This window comes from Ictalurus furcatus, chromosome 15, assembly GCF_023375685.1.
Source record: "Ictalurus furcatus strain D&B chromosome 15, Billie_1.0, whole genome shotgun sequence".
Classification (NCBI taxonomy): domain Eukaryota; kingdom Metazoa; phylum Chordata; class Actinopteri; order Siluriformes; family Ictaluridae; genus Ictalurus; species Ictalurus furcatus.
The window spans coordinates 4,258,346-4,277,058 of NC_071269.1; the positions used below are offsets into that span (position 1 = coordinate 4,258,346).

General features: G+C 39.1%; 2 protein-coding genes across 3 annotated transcripts; one reads left to right on the plus strand and one right to left on the minus strand.

The window, feature by feature from the left end:
* Nucleotides 1–293: 293 nt before the first annotated feature.
* On the minus strand, nucleotides 294–3,845 carry tuba1c (tubulin, alpha 1c). Of its 2 annotated transcripts, none has more exons than XM_053644328.1 (4): nucleotides 3,496–3,845; nucleotides 1,799–2,021; nucleotides 1,544–1,692; nucleotides 294–1,460 (listed from the first exon to the last, which is right to left on the minus strand). In XM_053644328.1, exons 1-4 carry the CDS (start codon nucleotides 3,496–3,498, stop codon nucleotides 480–482), a joined length of 1,356 nt encoding a protein of 451 aa, XP_053500303.1. In that variant the 5' UTR covers nucleotides 3,499–3,845; the 3' UTR covers nucleotides 294–479. The 2 variants fall into 2 exon arrangements, with proteins under 2 accessions (XP_053500303.1, XP_053500304.1); XM_053644329.1 differs by having other exon boundaries at nucleotides 1,799–2,790; nucleotides 3,496–3,844.
* Nucleotides 3,846–5,297: 1,452 nt separating this feature from the next.
* LOC128619848 (tubulin alpha-1A chain-like) lies at nucleotides 5,298–9,936 on the plus strand. Its single transcript, XM_053644327.1, has 4 exons — nucleotides 5,298–5,785; nucleotides 6,434–6,656; nucleotides 6,764–6,912; nucleotides 6,996–9,936. Exons 1-4 carry the CDS (start codon nucleotides 5,783–5,785, stop codon nucleotides 7,974–7,976), a joined length of 1,356 nt encoding a protein of 451 aa, XP_053500302.1. The 5' UTR covers nucleotides 5,298–5,782; the 3' UTR covers nucleotides 7,977–9,936.
* The last annotated feature ends 8,777 nt before the right edge of the window (nucleotides 9,937–18,713 follow it).

The window sequence follows — 18,713 nt, forward strand, 5'->3', positions numbered from 1 at the left end:
TGTGTTTTTAAATGCAATTTAATAAACCATTCCAAAAACAGCCAGTCAGTTGCAATGTTTCAGTATTAATACTTGTGTACTTTGAAAATTGACATTTTTCATAATACACAAACGGCCAGAAGAGGGAGCTCAATACAGCATATTGTAATGGTCTCTTCATTATACATGCAAGTTCCCCATTTTGTACTTCCCCAGGAACCAGCCTTAACACCAAGCAGCTTTAAAACTACTCTGGAAGTGTGCATGACTTCTAGTGAAATTACATTATCAAACAAGAAGAAACAACAAACAAGAACACTCATAACTTTATTCAGTCACATTGAAAAATGGGCTGGCAAATGCGACAGACAATTATACTGGCCAAGACAATAACAATTACACAAGTACACAGTCAGAAGTAGAGTTTACACTTGATACTTAAGGAATATCATGTGTACATACTGGCTGCAAGTTTACATTTCCATTTCTGTTCCCACACTCTAGTATTCCTCTCCCTCTTCTTCTCCCTCACCTTCAATAGAGTCTACACCAACTTCTTCATAATCTTTCTCCAGGGCAGCCATGTCCTCTCTGGCCTCAGAGAACTCGCCCTCTTCCATACCCTCACCAACATACCAGTGCACAAAGGCGCGCTTGGCGTACATCAAATCGAACTTGTGATCGAGACGAGCCCAGGCCTCAGCAATAGCTGTGGTGTTGCTCAGCATGCACACAGCCCTCTGCACCTTGGCCAGGTCTCCACCTGGAACCACAGTGGGAGGCTGGTAGTTGATGCCCACCTTGAACCCAGTGGGACACCAGTCCACAAACTGGATGGTGCGCTTGGTCTTGATGGTGGCGATAGCAGCATTCACATCTTTAGGCACCACATCACCACGGTACAGCAGGCAGCAGGCCATGTACTTGCCGTGACGTGGGTCACATTTCACCATCTGATTGGCCGGCTCAAAGCAGGCATTTGTGATTTCAGCCACAGAGAGCTGCTCGTGGTAAGCCTTCTCTGCAGAGATCACTGGAGCATAGGTGGCCAGTGGGAAATGAATACGAGGGTAGGGCACCAAATTGGTCTGGAATTCAGTAAGGTCGACATTGAGGGCACCATCGAAACGGAGAGAGGCCGTGATGGAGGACACGATCTGACTAATCAGCCTATTCAGGTTAGTGTACGTAGGGCGCTCAATATCGAGGTTTCTACGGCAAATGTCATAGATGGCTTCGTTGTCCACCATGAAAGCACAGTCGGAGTGCTCTAGGGTGGTGTGGGTGGTCAGGATGGAGTTGTAGGGCTCCACCACAGCAGTAGACACCTGGGGAGCTGGGTAGATGGAGAACTCCAGCTTGGACTTCTTACCGTAGTCAACAGACAGGCGTTCCATCAGCAGGGAGGTGAAACCAGAACCGGTTCCACCACCAAAGCTGTGGAAGACCAGGAAACCCTGGAGACCTGTGCACTGGTCAGCCTATAAAGAGAATCATATAATAAATTTATTCATATTATTCTGTTATATTTGTAATTAACAGTAGACAGTTTGCTGATACTCACCAGTTTGCGGATCCTGTCCAGCACCAGATCAATAATTTCCTTGCCAATAGTGTAGTGACCGCGAGCGTAGTTGTTGGCAGCATCCTCCTTTCCTGTGATGAGCTGCTCAGGGTGGAACAGCTGGCGGTATGTTCCAGTGCGGACCTCATCTAAAGGAAAAAGCACAACATTTATTGATGAAACTGAACAGTCACATAAACTTAACATTAATAAATTTAAAAGGGAAAATTCTTAGCAGTATAATCTCAATCTTACCTATTACCGTGGGCTCCAGATCCACAAACACAGCCCTGGGGACATGCTTTCCAGCCCCAGTCTCACTGAAGAAGGTGTTGAAGGAATCATCTCCACCTCCAATGGTCTTGTCGCTGGGCATCTGTCCGTCCGGCTGGATGCCGTGTTCAAGACAGTAGAGTTCCCAGCATGCATTGCCAATCTGGACACCAGCCTGACCAACGTGGATAGAGATGCACTCACGCTGTGGGAGGAAAAATAAAGTATATAGTATAATTATTTTTTAACACCACAGCGTGCACAGTCATACTTTTAAAAAAAAATCATGTTAAGGCATATATGAATTGTTTTGTGTTAAACATTTCTAGTCTTGGGCAATCCTTTGGTCAGGTTTGAGAGGTTTGGTCTCAAATGTGACCAAAGGATTGGTCACGTTTGAGACCAAAATGCTGATGTAAGCATCTAGACAACTGCAGGGCTGCATAACAAAGCCAGCAGTCAGCAAAGCTCGCTCTATTCATGGGAGTGAGAAAGCAGAAAGAGAGCCATGAAAGAGCCCCACCCAATCTACCACAGAGTGGCAAACCATACCAAGAAAGACAGCTTAAATGTGTACACATTTTTAAACAAAAAATAAAAACCTGAGCCTTTAATGTGGATTTATATATTTTAAAAGGATAACAGAGATAAATAGTCATATAGATGAAATGTCTTTCCAGAATATTCCAAACTACTGAGCACAATCACTACAGACAGCTTCAAAGTGAATGCAATTTTATATCCCCCAAGGACATCAGCAGTTGTCAAATGCATCAGGAATGGGAAATGTTCAGCCATGCCAGATATAAGATCCAGCAAACAGCTGCTGGAGTCTCCACCCAGAATCTTTCAGTGAATGGAGGCAGGGAGGATGGTGGCGCATTTCATGAATATTCTCTCCTTCTTCTCAATGCTAACAATGCACCCTTGATCACTCCATCAGCCATCCTGGGGAGAGCCATTCAGCCAAGGTTCTATTATTATCATGATAAAAGAAAATGTATGTATGGGTTACAGACAAGTGACTTTCACATAACAGAAACCAGAATTAAAATCTTGGGTTGCAAATGAACATTTATTGCTCTAAATAGACCAACGAGGATAAAAGCATCAGAAAGCATGACGGTATGGTTGATGGAGGGGGAAAAAGGCTGTTTGATGAGGTAATCTTTCAGGATATGGATTTATTCACAATATACAGAAGAATGGTTTACATTCAGTAATATTAACACGTGTTATTATATATATATATATATATATATATATATATATATATATATATATATATATATATATATATATATATATAATTTATGCATAAAGTCTGATATGACGTCATTTCATCTCTGTCTTAAGAGACCAGAATGAATGGATGGATGAAATGGAGCCACACCTTGGATTCATTTACCTTAGAGGTTAACCTTTCCAGGTAATAAAATCCTGGTGTTTTTTTTTTTTTTAATTAATAATAATAATAATAATAATAATAATAATAATAATAGTGCTGCTACACTGTGTCAGTTTGTGCCTCCATTGTAGTGAAAACGGGCGCGCCTGAAAGAAACCGCCGATATCTTTTCTTAAACTAAATAAATGTAAACGCACTATACAATGTGGACAGTCAACAGTGTAAACACAACGAGTTCCTTCACAGACATCCGAAAAACGACTGTGCTTACCATTTTCCTGAAGAAAGCGGACGCAGGAACGACAGAAAAATCAGACGAGGCTGAAGGAAGGCTGAATGTTGATAGTATTGGAAGGAGCAGAGTGGGCGGGGCATACGATTTATGACGCCAGGTGGCGACATAAGCAGCCAATCAGAGCACTCTTAAGCTGCTCATTAGCCCAACGTGTGAATGAAAAAAAGTGATTCTTAGCTAAATTGCAAATGGCTTTCTATGTGACATTCCTGCATTGCTTAGACCGATTTAAACAGTTAAGTACAAAATTTGGATCAAACAAAAACTGTTTTAATTAAGACAATTACACTGTATGGCCAAAAGTTTGTGGAGACCTGACCATCACACCCATATGTGGTTCTTCCCCTAAACTGTTGCTACAAATTTGAACCTCACAACTGTCTAGAATGTCTTTGTATGTGGAAGTATTACAGTTTGCCTTCACTGGAACTACAGAGCTCAAACCTGTTCCAGCATGACAATGCCACTGTGCACAAAGCAAACCCCATGAAGACATGGTTTATCATGGTTAGAGTTGAAGAACTTGTATGGCCTGAACAACCCCTGACCTCAACCCTACTGAACACCTTTTGGATGAACTGGAACGCCGACTGTGCCCCAGTCCTTCTCGTCCGACATCAGTGCCTGACCTGACTAACGCTCTCGTGTCTGAATGAGAACAAATCCCCACAGCCACTCTCCAAAATCTAGTTTAAATCCTTCCCAGAAGAGTGGAGGTTATTATAACAGTAAAGGGAGACTAAATCAAGCACATATGAGTGTTATGGTCAGGTGTCCATAAACCTTTGGCCATATAGTGTAATTTGAGTTTGTATTCACAAATGTTCCTTTATTATCACAAGTAAATGATATATGTTAAAATATGAATGATGATTTTTTTTAAACTATCAATCCAAAAGTTTGTCTCTCCCTTTTTTTCTGTCTCTTGAAGTTAATAAGACAAAATAAATAAAGAAAGAAAGAAAGAAAGAAAGAAAGAAAAAAAACAGAGCATGTCATTTTATTAAAAAACCACAAAGCTCAAAGTGATCAGTCCTAAAGACTCTCTTGTGTTGGAAAATTTGCTGACTGGAGGTTCATTTTATAAATGTTATAAATGTTAAATATATATAACCTTACAAAAACCTTACCATATCAGTGATTATTATTATTATTATTATTATTATTATTATTATTAGTCATTATTAGATTGTGTAGATCAGTAGTCACCAACCCTGTTCCTTGAGATCTACCTTCCTGCAGATTTCATCTACTTGTGTGTGTATGTGTGTGTATGTGTGTGTGTGTGTGTGTGTGTGTGTGCGCGCGCATTATGCTTTGGATTATATATCCTTCCATCTATAAGGGATAAATATCAACAACACACATTTCTCCACCACATCTTGGAGAATTTTCTAAGGAGCGGTTTTCTTAATCAATGGTGTCTTATATTCACAAATTATGGTCACAATGAGAGGTCAGATGTAAAGTATATGACAAATACTCAAGGCACCTGATGTTAACTTATTAGGTTTACTCCTTTTTAGTAGTCTAGGACAAGAGGTACACGTAAAATAACCCTTTTAAAATAACCATCATCACATATGCACAGGCCTGTTTTTATGGCATAGTGTATATAAAATAGACGCTTCTTTAATACAACATTAGAAAATGTACTTTGAGTAAAGAGAAGAACAAAAGGCACCAGATGGAAGATGAGAGAATAAAGTTACAATGAAAGATGCTTGTAGCCTGAATGTGTTTTAACCTTTAATATGACCATGTTTTAAAACGTGGAATCTGTGTCGCACTGAAAATTGGAAATGCGTCGTAAATTGTCGTAAATTAACAGAGTTGAACAGTGGGGCACAAGTCAATATTACAGCCTTTTACACCTAATCGTCTCAATTGTTCTTCTTTTAATTCAATGCAGAAACATTAATGTGACATAATAATGAATCTGATAAAACAAAAAATACGTGTCTATCAGTATATTAAGTAGTATGTACATATAAACGTATAATAAAACGGCTGTCAGTGTTTGAGATGGTAACTGGGTAAGACTGTGGGCGGAATCTTTTCCACGCGGTCCCCTTTTCATCCAATAGTAAGCAGCCATCGTTTCCAGCGCGACCAATAGAAATGCAGGAGACGCTGTCGCCAGGGCAACGCGTCAATAAACAGGGAGGCATGCGCAGTCAAAACTCATTCTTCTTACATCGGCCCGATAATTGTCGAGCTGTAAGATTTCTCGGCGGAGACACTATCAAACCCGTTACGAACAATGGTGAGCACTTTTCCCCCTGTTTTATATGAAATAGAAATATTTAAAAAAGGATTACATAACCTATTTTTAAAAAATTAATTTTACGTAGGTCATGTTGATAAATAAATAAATACAAAAATACACATATACACACATTCACATATACATATATATACACACATACACACACAATATACATATATATACACACATACACACACAATATATATATATATATATATATATATATATATATATATATATATATATATATATATATATATATATATATATGTAAAACCAATAACAGCCCATAAGTTGAATCACAGGTCGCCATGTAGCCAGCACAGACTGGCGGATACGGTTGTCACCAGTAAAATGATCATGAGATCACAATTTCCGGGTGACAATAGACTGCTGCATTAGTACAGATCATTTCTCAGCAATTGTATAGATTTTGGTCATATCTGGATAATATCTTTGCTATCTGTACTTAGGAATTATTCATTTTGTTCATTCATATTCAGTAACACTCTGTCCTGGTCAGGGGTGAGGTGGATCTGCAAGACTGGGTGTGCGTGGGACACCAGTCCATCGCAGGGCATATTTAGGATCACTGTCTAATTCAGAAATGCTCCTTTTTCTTAACTGTGTTCTGTCCTTCCACAGCGCGAGTGCATCTCTATCCACGTTGGTCAGGCTGGTGTCCAGATTGGCAATGCGTGCTGGGAACTCTACTGTCTTGAACACGGCATCCAGCCCGACGGACAGATGCCCAGCGACAAGACCATTGGAGGTGGAGATGATTCCTTCAACACCTTCTTCAGTGAGACTGGGGCTGGAAAGCATGTCCCCAGGGCTGTGTTTGTGGATCTGGAGCCCACTGTCATAGGTAAGATTGAGATCTTATGGTGCATGACTTTGCCTGTTAATGAAATAAAGCTAATGGGTCTGTGGTGGTCTGGTTCATAATCTAATTTATATGGACTTTTCCTTTAGATGAGGTCCGCACTGGAACATACCGCCAGCTGTTCCACCCTGAGCAGCTCATCACAGGAAAAGAGGATGCTGCCAATAACTACGCTCGCGGTCACTACACCATTGGCAAGGAAATTATTGATCTGGTGTTGGACAGAACCCGCAAACTGGTGAGTATCAGCAAACTGTCTACTGTTAATTACAAATATAACAGAATAATATGAATAAATTTATTATATGATTCTCTTTATAGGCTGACCAGTGCACAGGTCTCCAGGGTTTCCTGGTCTTCCACAGCTATGGTGGTGGAACCGGTTCTGGTTTCACCTCCCTGCTGATGGAACGCCTGTCTGTTGACTATGGTAAGAAGTCCAAGTTGGAGTTCTCCATCTACCCAGCTCCCCAGGTGTCTACTGCTGTGGTGGAGCCCTACAACTCCATCCTGACCACCCACACCACCCTAGAGCACTCCGACTGTGCTTTCATGGTGGACAACGAAGCCATGTATGATATTTGCCGTAGAAACCTCGATATTGAGCGCCCTACATACACTAACCTGAATAGGCTGGTTGGTCAGATCTTGTCCTCCATCACGGCCTCTCTCCGTTTCGATGGCGCCCTCAATGTCGACCTTACTGAATTCCAGACCAACTTAGTGCCCTACCCTCGTATTCATTTCCCACTGACCACCTATGCTCCAGTGATATCTGCAGAGAAAGCTTACCACGAGCAGCTCTCTGTAGCTGAAATCACAAATGCCTGCTTTGAGCCGGCCAATCAGATGGTGAAATGTGACCCACGTCACGGCAAGTACATGGCCTGCTGCCTGCTGTACCGTGGTGATGTGGTGCCTAAAGATGTGAATGCTGCTATCGCCACCATCAAGACCAAGCGCACCATCCAGTTTGTGGACTGGTGTCCCACTGGGTTCAAGGTGGGCATCAACTACCAGCCTCCCACTGTGGTTCCAGGTGGAGACCTGGCCAAGGTGCAGAGGGCTGTGTGCATGCTGAGCAACACCACAGCTATTGCTGAGGCCTGGGCTCGTCTCGATCACAAGTTCGATCTGATGTACGCCAAGCGCGCATTTGTGCATTGGTATGTTGGTGAGGGTATGGAAGAGGGCGAGTTCTCTGAGGCCAGAGAGGACATGGCTGCCCTGGAGAAAGATTATGAAGAAGTTGGTGTAGACTCCATTGAAGGTGAAGGAGAGGAAGAGGGGGAGGAGTATTAAAATACTGGAAGGAAGTCATTGTCTGGTGTAAGATGAAATGAACCTTTTACAACAAACAAAATAACACTGTACAGTGCATCCAGAAAGTATTTACAGCACTTCTCTTTTTCCACATTTTGTTATGTTACAGCCTTATTCCAAAATTGGATTAAATTCATTATTTTCCACAAAATTCTACAAACAATACCCCATAATGACAACATGAAAGAAGTTTGTTTGAAATCTTTGCAAATTTATTAAAAATAAAACACAAAAAAAGCACATGTACATAAGTATTCACAACCTTTGCCATGACACTCAAAATTCAGCTCAGGTGCATCCTGTTTCCACTGATCATCCTTGAGATGTTTCTACAACTTGATTGGGGTCCAGCGGTGGTAAATTCAGTTGATTGGACATGATTTGGAAAGGCACACACCTGTCTATATAAGGTCCCACAGTTAACAATGAATGTCAGAGCACAAACCAAGCCATGAAGTCCAAGGAATTGTCTGTAGACCTCCAAGACAGGATTGTATCAAGGCACAGATCTGGGGAAGGGTATAGAAACATTTCTGCAGCATTGAAGGTCCCAATCAGCACAGTGGTCTCCATCATCCATAAATGGAAGAAGTCTGGAACCAGCAGGACTCTTTCTAGAGCTGATCGCCTGGCCAAACTGAGCGATCGGGGGAGAAGAGCCTTAGTCGGGGAGGTGACCAAAAACCCGATGGTCACTCTGACAGAGCTCCAGCATGTCTCTGTGGAGAGAGGAGAACCTTCCAGAAGAACAACCATCTCTGCAGAACTCCATCAATCAGGCCTGAATGGTAGAGTGGCCAGATGGAAGCCACTCCTCAGTAAAAGGCACATGACAGCACGCCTGGAGTTTGCCAAAAGGCACCTGAAGGACTCCCAGACGAAAGATTGAACAAAGATTGAACTCTTTGGCCTGAATGGCAAGCATCGTGTCTGGGGGAAACCAGACACCATTCATCACCTGGTCAATACCATCCCTACAGTGAAGCATGGTGGTGGCAGCATTACGCTGTGGGGATGTTTTTCAGCGGCAGGAACTGGGAGACTAGTCAGGATCGAGGAAAAGATGAATGCAGCAATGTACAGAGACATCCTTGACGAAAACCTGCTCCAGAGCGCTCTGGACCTCAGACTGGGGTAAAGGTTCATCTTCCAATAGGACAACGACCCTATGCACACAGCCTAGATAACAAAGGAGTCGGTACAGAACAACTCTGTGAATGTCCTTGAGTGGCCCAGCCAGAGCCCAGACTTGAACCCGATTGAACATCTCTGGAGAGATCTGAAAATGGCTGTGCACCGACGCTCCCCATCCAACCTGATGGAGCTTGAGAGGTCCTGAAAAGAAGAATGGGAGAAAGTGCCCAAAAATAGGTGTGCCAAGCTTGTAGCATCATACTCAAAAAGACTTGAGGCTATAATTGGTGCCAAAGGTTCTTCAACAAAGTATTGAGCAAAGGCTGTGAATACTTATGTAAATGTGCTTTTTTGTTTTTTATTTTTAATAAATTTGCAAAGATTTCAAACAAATGTCTTTCATATTGTCATTATGGGGTATTGTTTGTAGAATTTTGAGGAAAATAATTATTCCATTCAATTAATCCATTTTGGAATAAGGCTGTAACATAACAAAATGTGGAAAAAGTGAAGCGCTGTGAATACTTTCCGGATTCACTGTATGCAAAAACAAAAAGAAATAACGCTCCTTTCAAGTTCCCACATTTGGTTGTCTTTTAATTGTATTAAATTGGAAAAAATAATTATGAATTATAAAAAAAAAAAAGAATACATATTTTCTAAAGGAAAACATTTTTCCATAAGAAAATATATACTTTACACATTACTGAAAAAAATGTCTGAAGCTAACCAGCCAGGCTTTACAACAAACATGTTTATATTATGGAAATAATTTGGTATAAGTAAAAGGCTCATGCTGATATACTGTATGTCTCACAAAGTCTTGATTTTTTCAAACACAAATGATGGTTTTTCTAGTCACTTAGGTAAAAGACTTCACAGTTATATGATTTATTTTAAGATAATTTTTACTCAGATATTGCATGCATAATAGGAAGGAATTGAGCCTGAAACCTACTGTGGTCTGAAAAATAAATGACAGTGACATGACAGTATCATGTCTAGATGACATGATAGCCATTTTGGAGTCCAACGTTTGCTGTCTCCACTACTTCTGTGTTGGATTTCTCCGTAATATGACATGGAAAGGTGATGGAAAACGGCGAGTTAGAAAACAAACTCCTGCTCTTTTGTTTTTAGGAGCAAACAGTGAAAACGGAATTGTATTCCTTATGTTTAGGATTGTTCAGGGTTTTTTTCTCCAATCAAATACCAAGTTCAAGTTCACATTATTGTCATTTCAACCATATACAGCTGTTACAGTACACAGTGAAACGAAACAACATTCCTCCAGGACCATGGTGCTACATAAAACAACACACTAACCACAAGACGACACAGAACTAAATAAGATCTACACATTTTTACATAAAGTGCACATGAAGACGTGTGCTAACGACACAGGACAGTACAATACTACTAAAACAGGACAGTAGGCACAGTAAGTGACAGTGTAGCACCGACCAGGACACAGTTTTAGTGTGGAAGTGTCCGATATATAACAGGTAGTGCCAAAGAGTAACAATATAATTTAAAAATGGTATAAATGTAAACATAACATGCTGTGACTTAGTATTCAGCAGATTAGTTTATAACAAATATGGGCATAGCAGTTATTGCTGTAGCAGCCAGGTAAAGTGTATAATAGCGACAAGAAATTAAATACTATATATTTTTTTAAATATAATTTTTAGAAATACAGTAGCACTGTAAATGGGTTAGCAATAGCAGTGACCCCAGTGACACAACCTCTAACAGGAATAATGGAAATACAGCACCAACCAACAAATTAGGACCAGAATTGCTAACCACACCACTAATATTTCATTTTAAACCTAAGTTTTTGGGTGTATTTTTCCTTTAAAACTATTTGAACCTTCATACTACAATACTGCATAGGCTACTGTGTCTATAATATGTCGCACGGTTGCATGCCATTTCAAACTACGCTTATGATTATAACAACGCACATATAAGCGAGTTAACTCGAAATCTTCTAGTTGCTTCTTGTTGACAATGACTAAAGAGGAAGTAGTTATTCAAACATTAAAACCTGAGCCTTTAATGTGGATTTATATATTTTAAAAGGATAACAGAGATAAATAGTCATATAGATGAAATGTCTTTCCAGAATATTCCAAACTACTGAGCACAATCACTACAGACAGCTTCAAAGTGAATGCAATTTTATATCCCCCAAGGACATCAGCAGTTGTCAAATGCATCAGGAATGGGAAATGTTCAGCCATGCCAGATATAAGATCCAGCAAACAGCTGGAGTCTCCACCCAGAATCTTTCAGTGAATGGAGGCAGGGAGGATGGTGGCGCATTTCATGAATATTCTCTCCTCCTTCTCAATGCTAACAATGCACCCTTGATCACTCCATCAGCCATCCTGGGGAGAGCCATTCAGCCAAGGTTCTATTATTATCATGATAAAAGAAAAAGTATGGATGGGTTACAGACAAGTGACTTTCACATAACAGAAACCAGAATTAAAAACTTGGGTTGCAAATGAACATTTATTGCTCTAAATACACCAACGAGGATAAAAGCATCAGAAAGCATGATGGAATGGTTGATGGAGGGGGAAAAAGGCTGTTTGATGAGGTAATCTTTCAGGAGATGGATTTATTCACTATATTTAGAAGAATGGTTTACGTTCAATAATATTAACACGTGTTTTTTTTTTGTGCATAAAGTCTGATATGACGTCATTTCATCTCTGTCTTAAGAGACCAGAATGAATGGATGGATGGATGAAATGGAGCCACACCTTGGATTCATTTACCTTAGAGGTTAACCTTTCCAGGTGATAAAATCCTGGTGGTTTTTTTTTTTTTAAATAATAATAATAATAATAATGATAATAATAATAATAATAACAGTGCTGCTACACTGTGTCAGTTTGTGCCTCCATTGTAGTGAAAACGGGCGCGCCTGAAAGAAACCGCCGATATCTTTTCTTAAACTAAATAAATGTAAACGCACTATACAATGTGGACAGTCAACAGTGTAAACACAACGAGTTCCTTCACAGACATCCGAAAAACGACTGTGCTTACCATTTTCCTGAAGAAAGCGGACGCAGGAACGACAGGAAAATCAGACGAGGCTGAAGGAAGGCTGAATGTTGATAGTATTGGAAGGAGCAGAGTGGGCGGGGCATACGATTTATGACGCCAGGTGGCGACATAAGCAGCCAATCAGAGCACTCTTAAGCTGCTCATTAGCCCAACGTGTGAATGAAAAAAGTGATTCTTAGCTAAATTGCAAATGGCTTTCTATGTGACATTCCTGCATTGCTTAGACCGATTTAAACAGTTGAGTACAAAATTTGGATCAAACAAAAACTGTTTTAATTAAGACAATTACACTGTATGGCCAAAAGTTTGTGGAGACCTGACCATCACACCCATATGTGGTTCTTCCCTTAAACTGTTGCTACAAAGTTTGAACCTCACAACTGTCTAGAATGTCTTTGTATGCTGTAGTATTACAGTTTGCCTTCACTGGAACTACAGAGCTCAAACCTGTTCCAGCATGACAATGCCCCTGTGCACAAAGCAAACCCCATGAAGACATGGTTTATCATGGTTGGAGTTGAAGAACTTGCATGGCCTGAACAACCCCTGACCTCAACCCTACTGAACACCTTTCAGATGGACTGGAACGCTGACTGTGCCCCGGTCCTTCTCGCCCGACATCAGTGCCTGACCTGACTAACGCTCTTGTGTCTGAATGAGAACAAATCCCCACAGCCACTCTCCAAAATGTAGATGAAATCCTTCCCAGAAGAGTGGAGGTTATTATAACAGTAAAGGGAGACTAAATCAAGCACATATGAGTGTTATGGTCAGGTGTCCACAAACTTTTGGCCATATAGTGTAATTTGAGTTTGTATTCACAAATGTTCCTTTATTATCACAAGTAAACGATATATGTTAAAATATGAATGATTATTTTTTTTTTTTAACTATCAATCCAAAAGTTTGTCTCTCCCTATCTGAATGTGATGCAAATATTCTCTTCAGGGCATGCTGTTAGAAAAATAATCAAAGCCATGGTGATGTGATCTGTTACCACCATGAAGTGGATTATTTTTCTATAACAGCACATCCTGAAGTGTTTTATTCCTCTTATACCATAGAAATTTGTCAACAATTAAATTATTTAACATTTATTATTGAAAGACATGCTTTTTAGCCATTTATAGTTACATTTTATGCTCTGGAACATCTGCAGGACAAGTTACATTATAGTCTCCATTTTTTTCTGTCTCTTGAAGTTATTAAGACAAAAAAAAAAAAAACAGCTTGTCATTTTCTTAAGAAACCACAAAGCTCAAAGTGATCAGTCCTAAAGACTCACTTGTGTTGGAAAATTTACTGACTGTTACAAAGCTGACACTGGAGGTTCATTTTATAAATGTTAAATATATATATCCTTACAAAAAAACCTTACCATATCAGTGATTATTATTATTATTAGTGATTATTAGATTGTGTAGATCAGTGGTCACCAACCCTCTTCCTTGAGATCTACCTTCCTGCAGGTTTCATCTCCAACCAAAATCCTAACAAAATCCTGTTTTAGCTCATCAAGATCTTCTTAAGGCAATGATTAAATGGTCAGGCGGGCACGGTTATGGTTGGACCTAAAGTTATGAAGGTAGATCTCCATGAACAGGGTTGGTGACCATTGATGTAGATTGTCTGCCATACAAGACCATGAGTAAGTTGTTTCTTTAAAAATGATAATGTATTAGAAGTGCATTAATATAAACCTGTGATTTTGACTTGTAGCCAAAACTATGATCAGTGCTACTGTTATAGAAAATTAATTAACCTTTTTTGACCAGCCAGATTAAAAAAAACAAAAACAAAAAATGAATAGTGCTGTGATATAATAGATTAAATTCAATGATCCTAGGCTTTAAAAAAAATATTTTTCACATATCTACTGTAATCAGTCATCAGTAATCATACACTTCCTTCTTCAGATCAGGTCCGGACCTGAGACGTTTTTGTTTTCATTTTTGTTTTCATGTTACCATTTTTCTGTTGATTGTGAAATGCTATGTTCTTGTACAATGCATCCACGTTTATTTGTAATTCATTTGATGTTTTTAATATGTGTAGTGTGAAATAGGTTTCACCCAGAAATCATACGGGGTGCAAATCTTTGCACAAAAACGCACGCACACACACACACACACACACACACACACACACACACACACACACACACAAAATTCTGGGGTCAGATCATTGAAAAGTATATATGCATAACATTTACACTAATGCCATACTAAACTTTATAAGCTGTTGTCCTAGAGCAGGGGTTCCCGAACTTTTCCAGGGCAAGGCCCCCCAAATGGCATTAACATTTGACCAAGGCCCCCCTTTTGCAAGATGTCTTTAAAACACATTAAAAATACAGACTTCTGAATATATCCACCTTTTTTTAATTAATAATTACATCTTACATATTTACATTACATTACATTACATTACATTAGGAATTGTGTGTGTGTGTGTGTGTGTGTGTGTGTGTGTGTGTGTGTGTGTGTCTGTGTGTGTGTGTGGTTGTCTGAGAGTGAGAAAAAGAAAACATACTAGTGGGAGGGATGGGCACACCAAACTATTGAGGCCCCCCGGGCGCCCCCTGGCGGCCCCCTCTTTGAAAACCACTGTCCTAAACTACATGTTGTATGAAAAGACAGGAGCAGAGCTCTTCACTATGCTAAGCAGATCAGTATTCTTTAAGAGCCAAACACAAGGCTACTGTAAGGTATCTGATTTTAAATGTAAAATTACTGAATGCTGTCCACTGTGAGAGATCCTATCAGGCTGTGCTTGGCTCATGTTCTCGCCATCTTCCCTGCCATCCTGCCTCCCACTGTCCTAGATTTTACAGTAGTGATGTCATCATTTGTCACGTGCTCAACCAGCCTCTGCTTTTGCTTTGTGAGTGTGCACTATTGTACGCATCCTCCCTGAGTTTACAGCCCGTGGTGTGTTTAGCGTTTATTCACCTATCATCAACTGTTTTTTTGCTCTGGGGAAAATCTAGAAAAATGTGGGATGTGTGGTTCATGTGGCCTATACAGTGTTTGTGGGAGGAAAACCCAGTGTTGATTTTACTGAGTCTGCTGCACTGAGCAGACGTGACTCCTCACAGCTAATTGTAGGGTAGGGACTTTTGATCACAAAGAGCAGCTATGAATTCCCACTCATTTTACCCACACTGTGATCTCTGGCATTTTAGTAGGTTGTCTGCGCATTTAGATTCTGATCACATCATCCACCCAGGGTTCAAACAAATCACCCTGTTTTGTTATTCAGGCACTATAAATCAAATGTGAAATTAAAACTGATTCGTTTTGATATTTTATTGGTGTCTGAAGCTAACATTTTAATCATTCCTAAGTGTATAAAGACATATTCCGCTCGTGTTAAATGACTGTCTCATTTGTGTCTACAAATATTGCCATGATTTCAATATATTGTTGCTAATTTTTTTAGATTTGAGGTGAGCCTTTCCAAGGCAGTCTGATCTACCATGATGTTAAACTAATGCTTTATAGAAACTTGGGTTCTATCTTTCCAGTATCAGTAATATAATATTGTGTAAGGGTGAGTGATATTAATATTAATGCATTTGAGATGGCAGAAATGTCATTAAATAATGCTATCATGAGGTAGAGGGGGTTATGAAGGCCTAGGATCACAGAAAGCTTGCCCATGATCCCTGACCAAATATTATGGATGTGAGGACAAACCGCAAAAGTATGATAATATTCCTCTGTTGAAGACATGTATAACAAGTGACTAAGTCTCCTGCTATGTAGTTTTTAAGTTGGAATGTAGCTTCTATGAAGGAATTTATTAACTGAAGATTTGACTTGCCGGTTATAGAGAAAATAATATATGCATATGTATATATATGTACATGTGTGTGTGTGTGTGTGTGTGTGTGTGTGTGTATATATATATATATATATATATATATATATATATATATATATATATATATATATATATATATATACACACACATATATATATATATGTATGTATATATATATATATATATATATATATATATATATATATATATATATATACTGTCTTTTGTTGTTGTTGCTGCCATATTTCATGTTTTTAAGGATTGTCCCACTTTTAGTTAAATATAACACGGTTTTAGCCTAAATCTAAATACTGTTTGAGGATGTACTTGCACCAAATTACTACAGTAGAATAATAAAAACTTAATCACTAAGAACTTACACTTTTAAGACTGAAGCCGAGAAAATTGCAACAATTAATAGTGATGAAGCTGAGCATTCCACTGGAAAAGCCCCAGCAGCTGGCGTACTTAGAGGTATTCAAACAGTTGGTGAGATGAGAATAGGATGGGAGGGCAAGAAGCAGTAGGGGTTGCCTGTGGAGAGCAAAGCTCAAACATAAACTGTTGAACTTATTTGCTCTTTTGCCATCTCCTGTGTGCACTTAATGTCACATACAGCTCATAGTGAATGAATTACTTAAATGTCTAACAAAACATAGGCAGTATTAACTCCAACAACCTATTCACATCATATTATATTATACAGAAGCAAAGTTTTATTCATTTTTTGTGGAAAATTCTGTTTCATGTATTATTTATGTTTTTTATTATTATTATTTATTTTATTTTAAAGCTGCCTTACTATTGCTCATGCATGGTTGAGAAACTGTACATATAAGTTATGGAGCCACTGAAACTCAAACTTTGTCTCTGACTGAGTTTTGATTTAACACATTAGCCCCCTTTTTTTTAGGCTGACAAGATTCAAGTCTGTTCATTTTACTTTGCCTTGGCTGTCATAACCCATTATCCCTTTAATGCATTAAAGCCTGCGGTGAAGTATATGTATTCCCTATAGCAGAATTAATAATAGATTTTCAGGAAGCTTGAGAGAGTGTGTCTTATGGTAATGGTTGGAAATGACATCATGTGGTAAATAATATGTCTACAGAACATATGAACACTACACCCCTTTTACTGAGAGGAAAGAGATTACATGACTGTCAAAAATTGCAAAAGTGTTACATTCTAGAAAACACTTTTTTTTTTACATTCTAGAAAACCTTTGATAAGCAGTCTAAGATGGTTTTAATGTGTGTATCAAAGACACTGTGATGGCTGGTCATTTATAACATGGGCATATAAGTACCACAGATAACAACTTGCTATTGTTCTTTGTTGTTAGCAACGAGCCAATAAACATTGAAGCTAAACACTTGGGCTGAAGTAACCCAGACACAAGGACAAAGGAAACTGGGGAATCCATAAACCTTAACAGAAAAAAATGAGAACTGATAATAAAAACAGACAAAATGCCCTTACGTGGTATTGCAGATACCAAAGTCTTAGTTGCAAGCTTGTGAGGTAGATATAGCCCTTAATTAAGACTAAATAAAGGCTTCAGGGGTTACCAAACAAACAAAGCCTGTAACCATGGCAGATGGAGCACTGAGATTTCCTCAGGCATGTGCTCAACTTTCCGAACAATGCCTAACTGATCATTTGGCTCAAATTACACTGGTATACACAAATAGAACATTTTAATAGGTAATTTAATTAGGAGCTTTACAAATGCAGTAAGGCAGACCTTGAATAACACGTTTGCAGATTTTGGCTACTTTAACCAGAATATAGTGGTCATTGAAGGAGAATGAATGACTGAATGAGTTGAAGGCGATTTACAAGTTAGGGGATTACGTTTTTCAGAGAATTTAGTTGTTAAATCGGCTAACCAGGACATAAGTGCAGCAAGACAGATGCTATACCTTGATGAGGAACAATTTCAAGTTACAAGTGCAAGAGAGTTTATTAGGTATTCTAACAAACTAATAACTCAGTACTATTGCCATTGTGTTTCACGAGATTGATCCTTCAAGATAACTTTCAAAGCTTTATTATAGAGTTGGCGTAACAAGAAGATATAGATTGACTTTGTGTCTATAGAGAAGAAGGTGGAGCAATGTCTACATGTTCCTAGCTATCCCTAGCTGAATCGTACCCCAGGGACTGACCTTTTAGGTTTGGCCATGTGGCTCTCAAATAATAGAGACTCGTGTAGGTTTGTGTATTATCTCCAGGACACCCTTGGGTCGCTAAGCAACCCCATTATTCATCGCCTAGCAACGGTTGAGCCAGGGAAGAAGGCCTTGGGGGTTGGGTGTGTGTGTGTGTGTGTGTGTGTGCATTATGCTTTGGATTGTATATCCTTCCATCTATAATGGATAAACAACAACAACACACATTTACCCACCACATCTTGGAGAATTTTCTAAGGAGTGGTTTTCTTAAACAAAGGTATCTTATATTCACAAATTATGGTCACAATGAGAGGTCAGATGTAAAGTATTTGACAAATACTCAAGGCACCTGATGTTAACTTATTAGGTTTACTCCTTTTTAGTAGTCTAGGACAAGAGGTACACGTAAAATAACCTTTTTAAAATAACCATCATCACATATGCACAGGCCTGTTTTTATGGCATAGTGTATATAAAATAGATGCTTCTTTA

Excerpts from the sequence above, each read along its gene's own strand:
- LOC128619848 (XM_053644327.1), top strand. Across the intron at positions 6,657-6,763 it reads TCTGGAGCCCACTGTCATAG|ATGAGGTCCGCACTGGAACA; the intron begins GTAAGATTGAGA and ends CTTTTCCTTTAG. Across the intron at positions 6,913-6,995 it reads TGGACAGAACCCGCAAACTG|GCTGACCAGTGCACAGGTCT; the intron begins GTGAGTATCAGC and ends TTCTCTTTATAG.
- tuba1c (XM_053644328.1), bottom strand. Across the intron at positions 1,693-1,798 it reads TCTGGAGCCCACGGTAATAG|ATGAGGTCCGCACTGGAACA; the intron begins GTAAGATTGAGA and ends TTTTTCCTTTAG. Across the intron at positions 1,461-1,543 it reads TGGACAGGATCCGCAAACTG|GCTGACCAGTGCACAGGTCT; the intron begins GTGAGTATCAGC and ends TTCTCTTTATAG.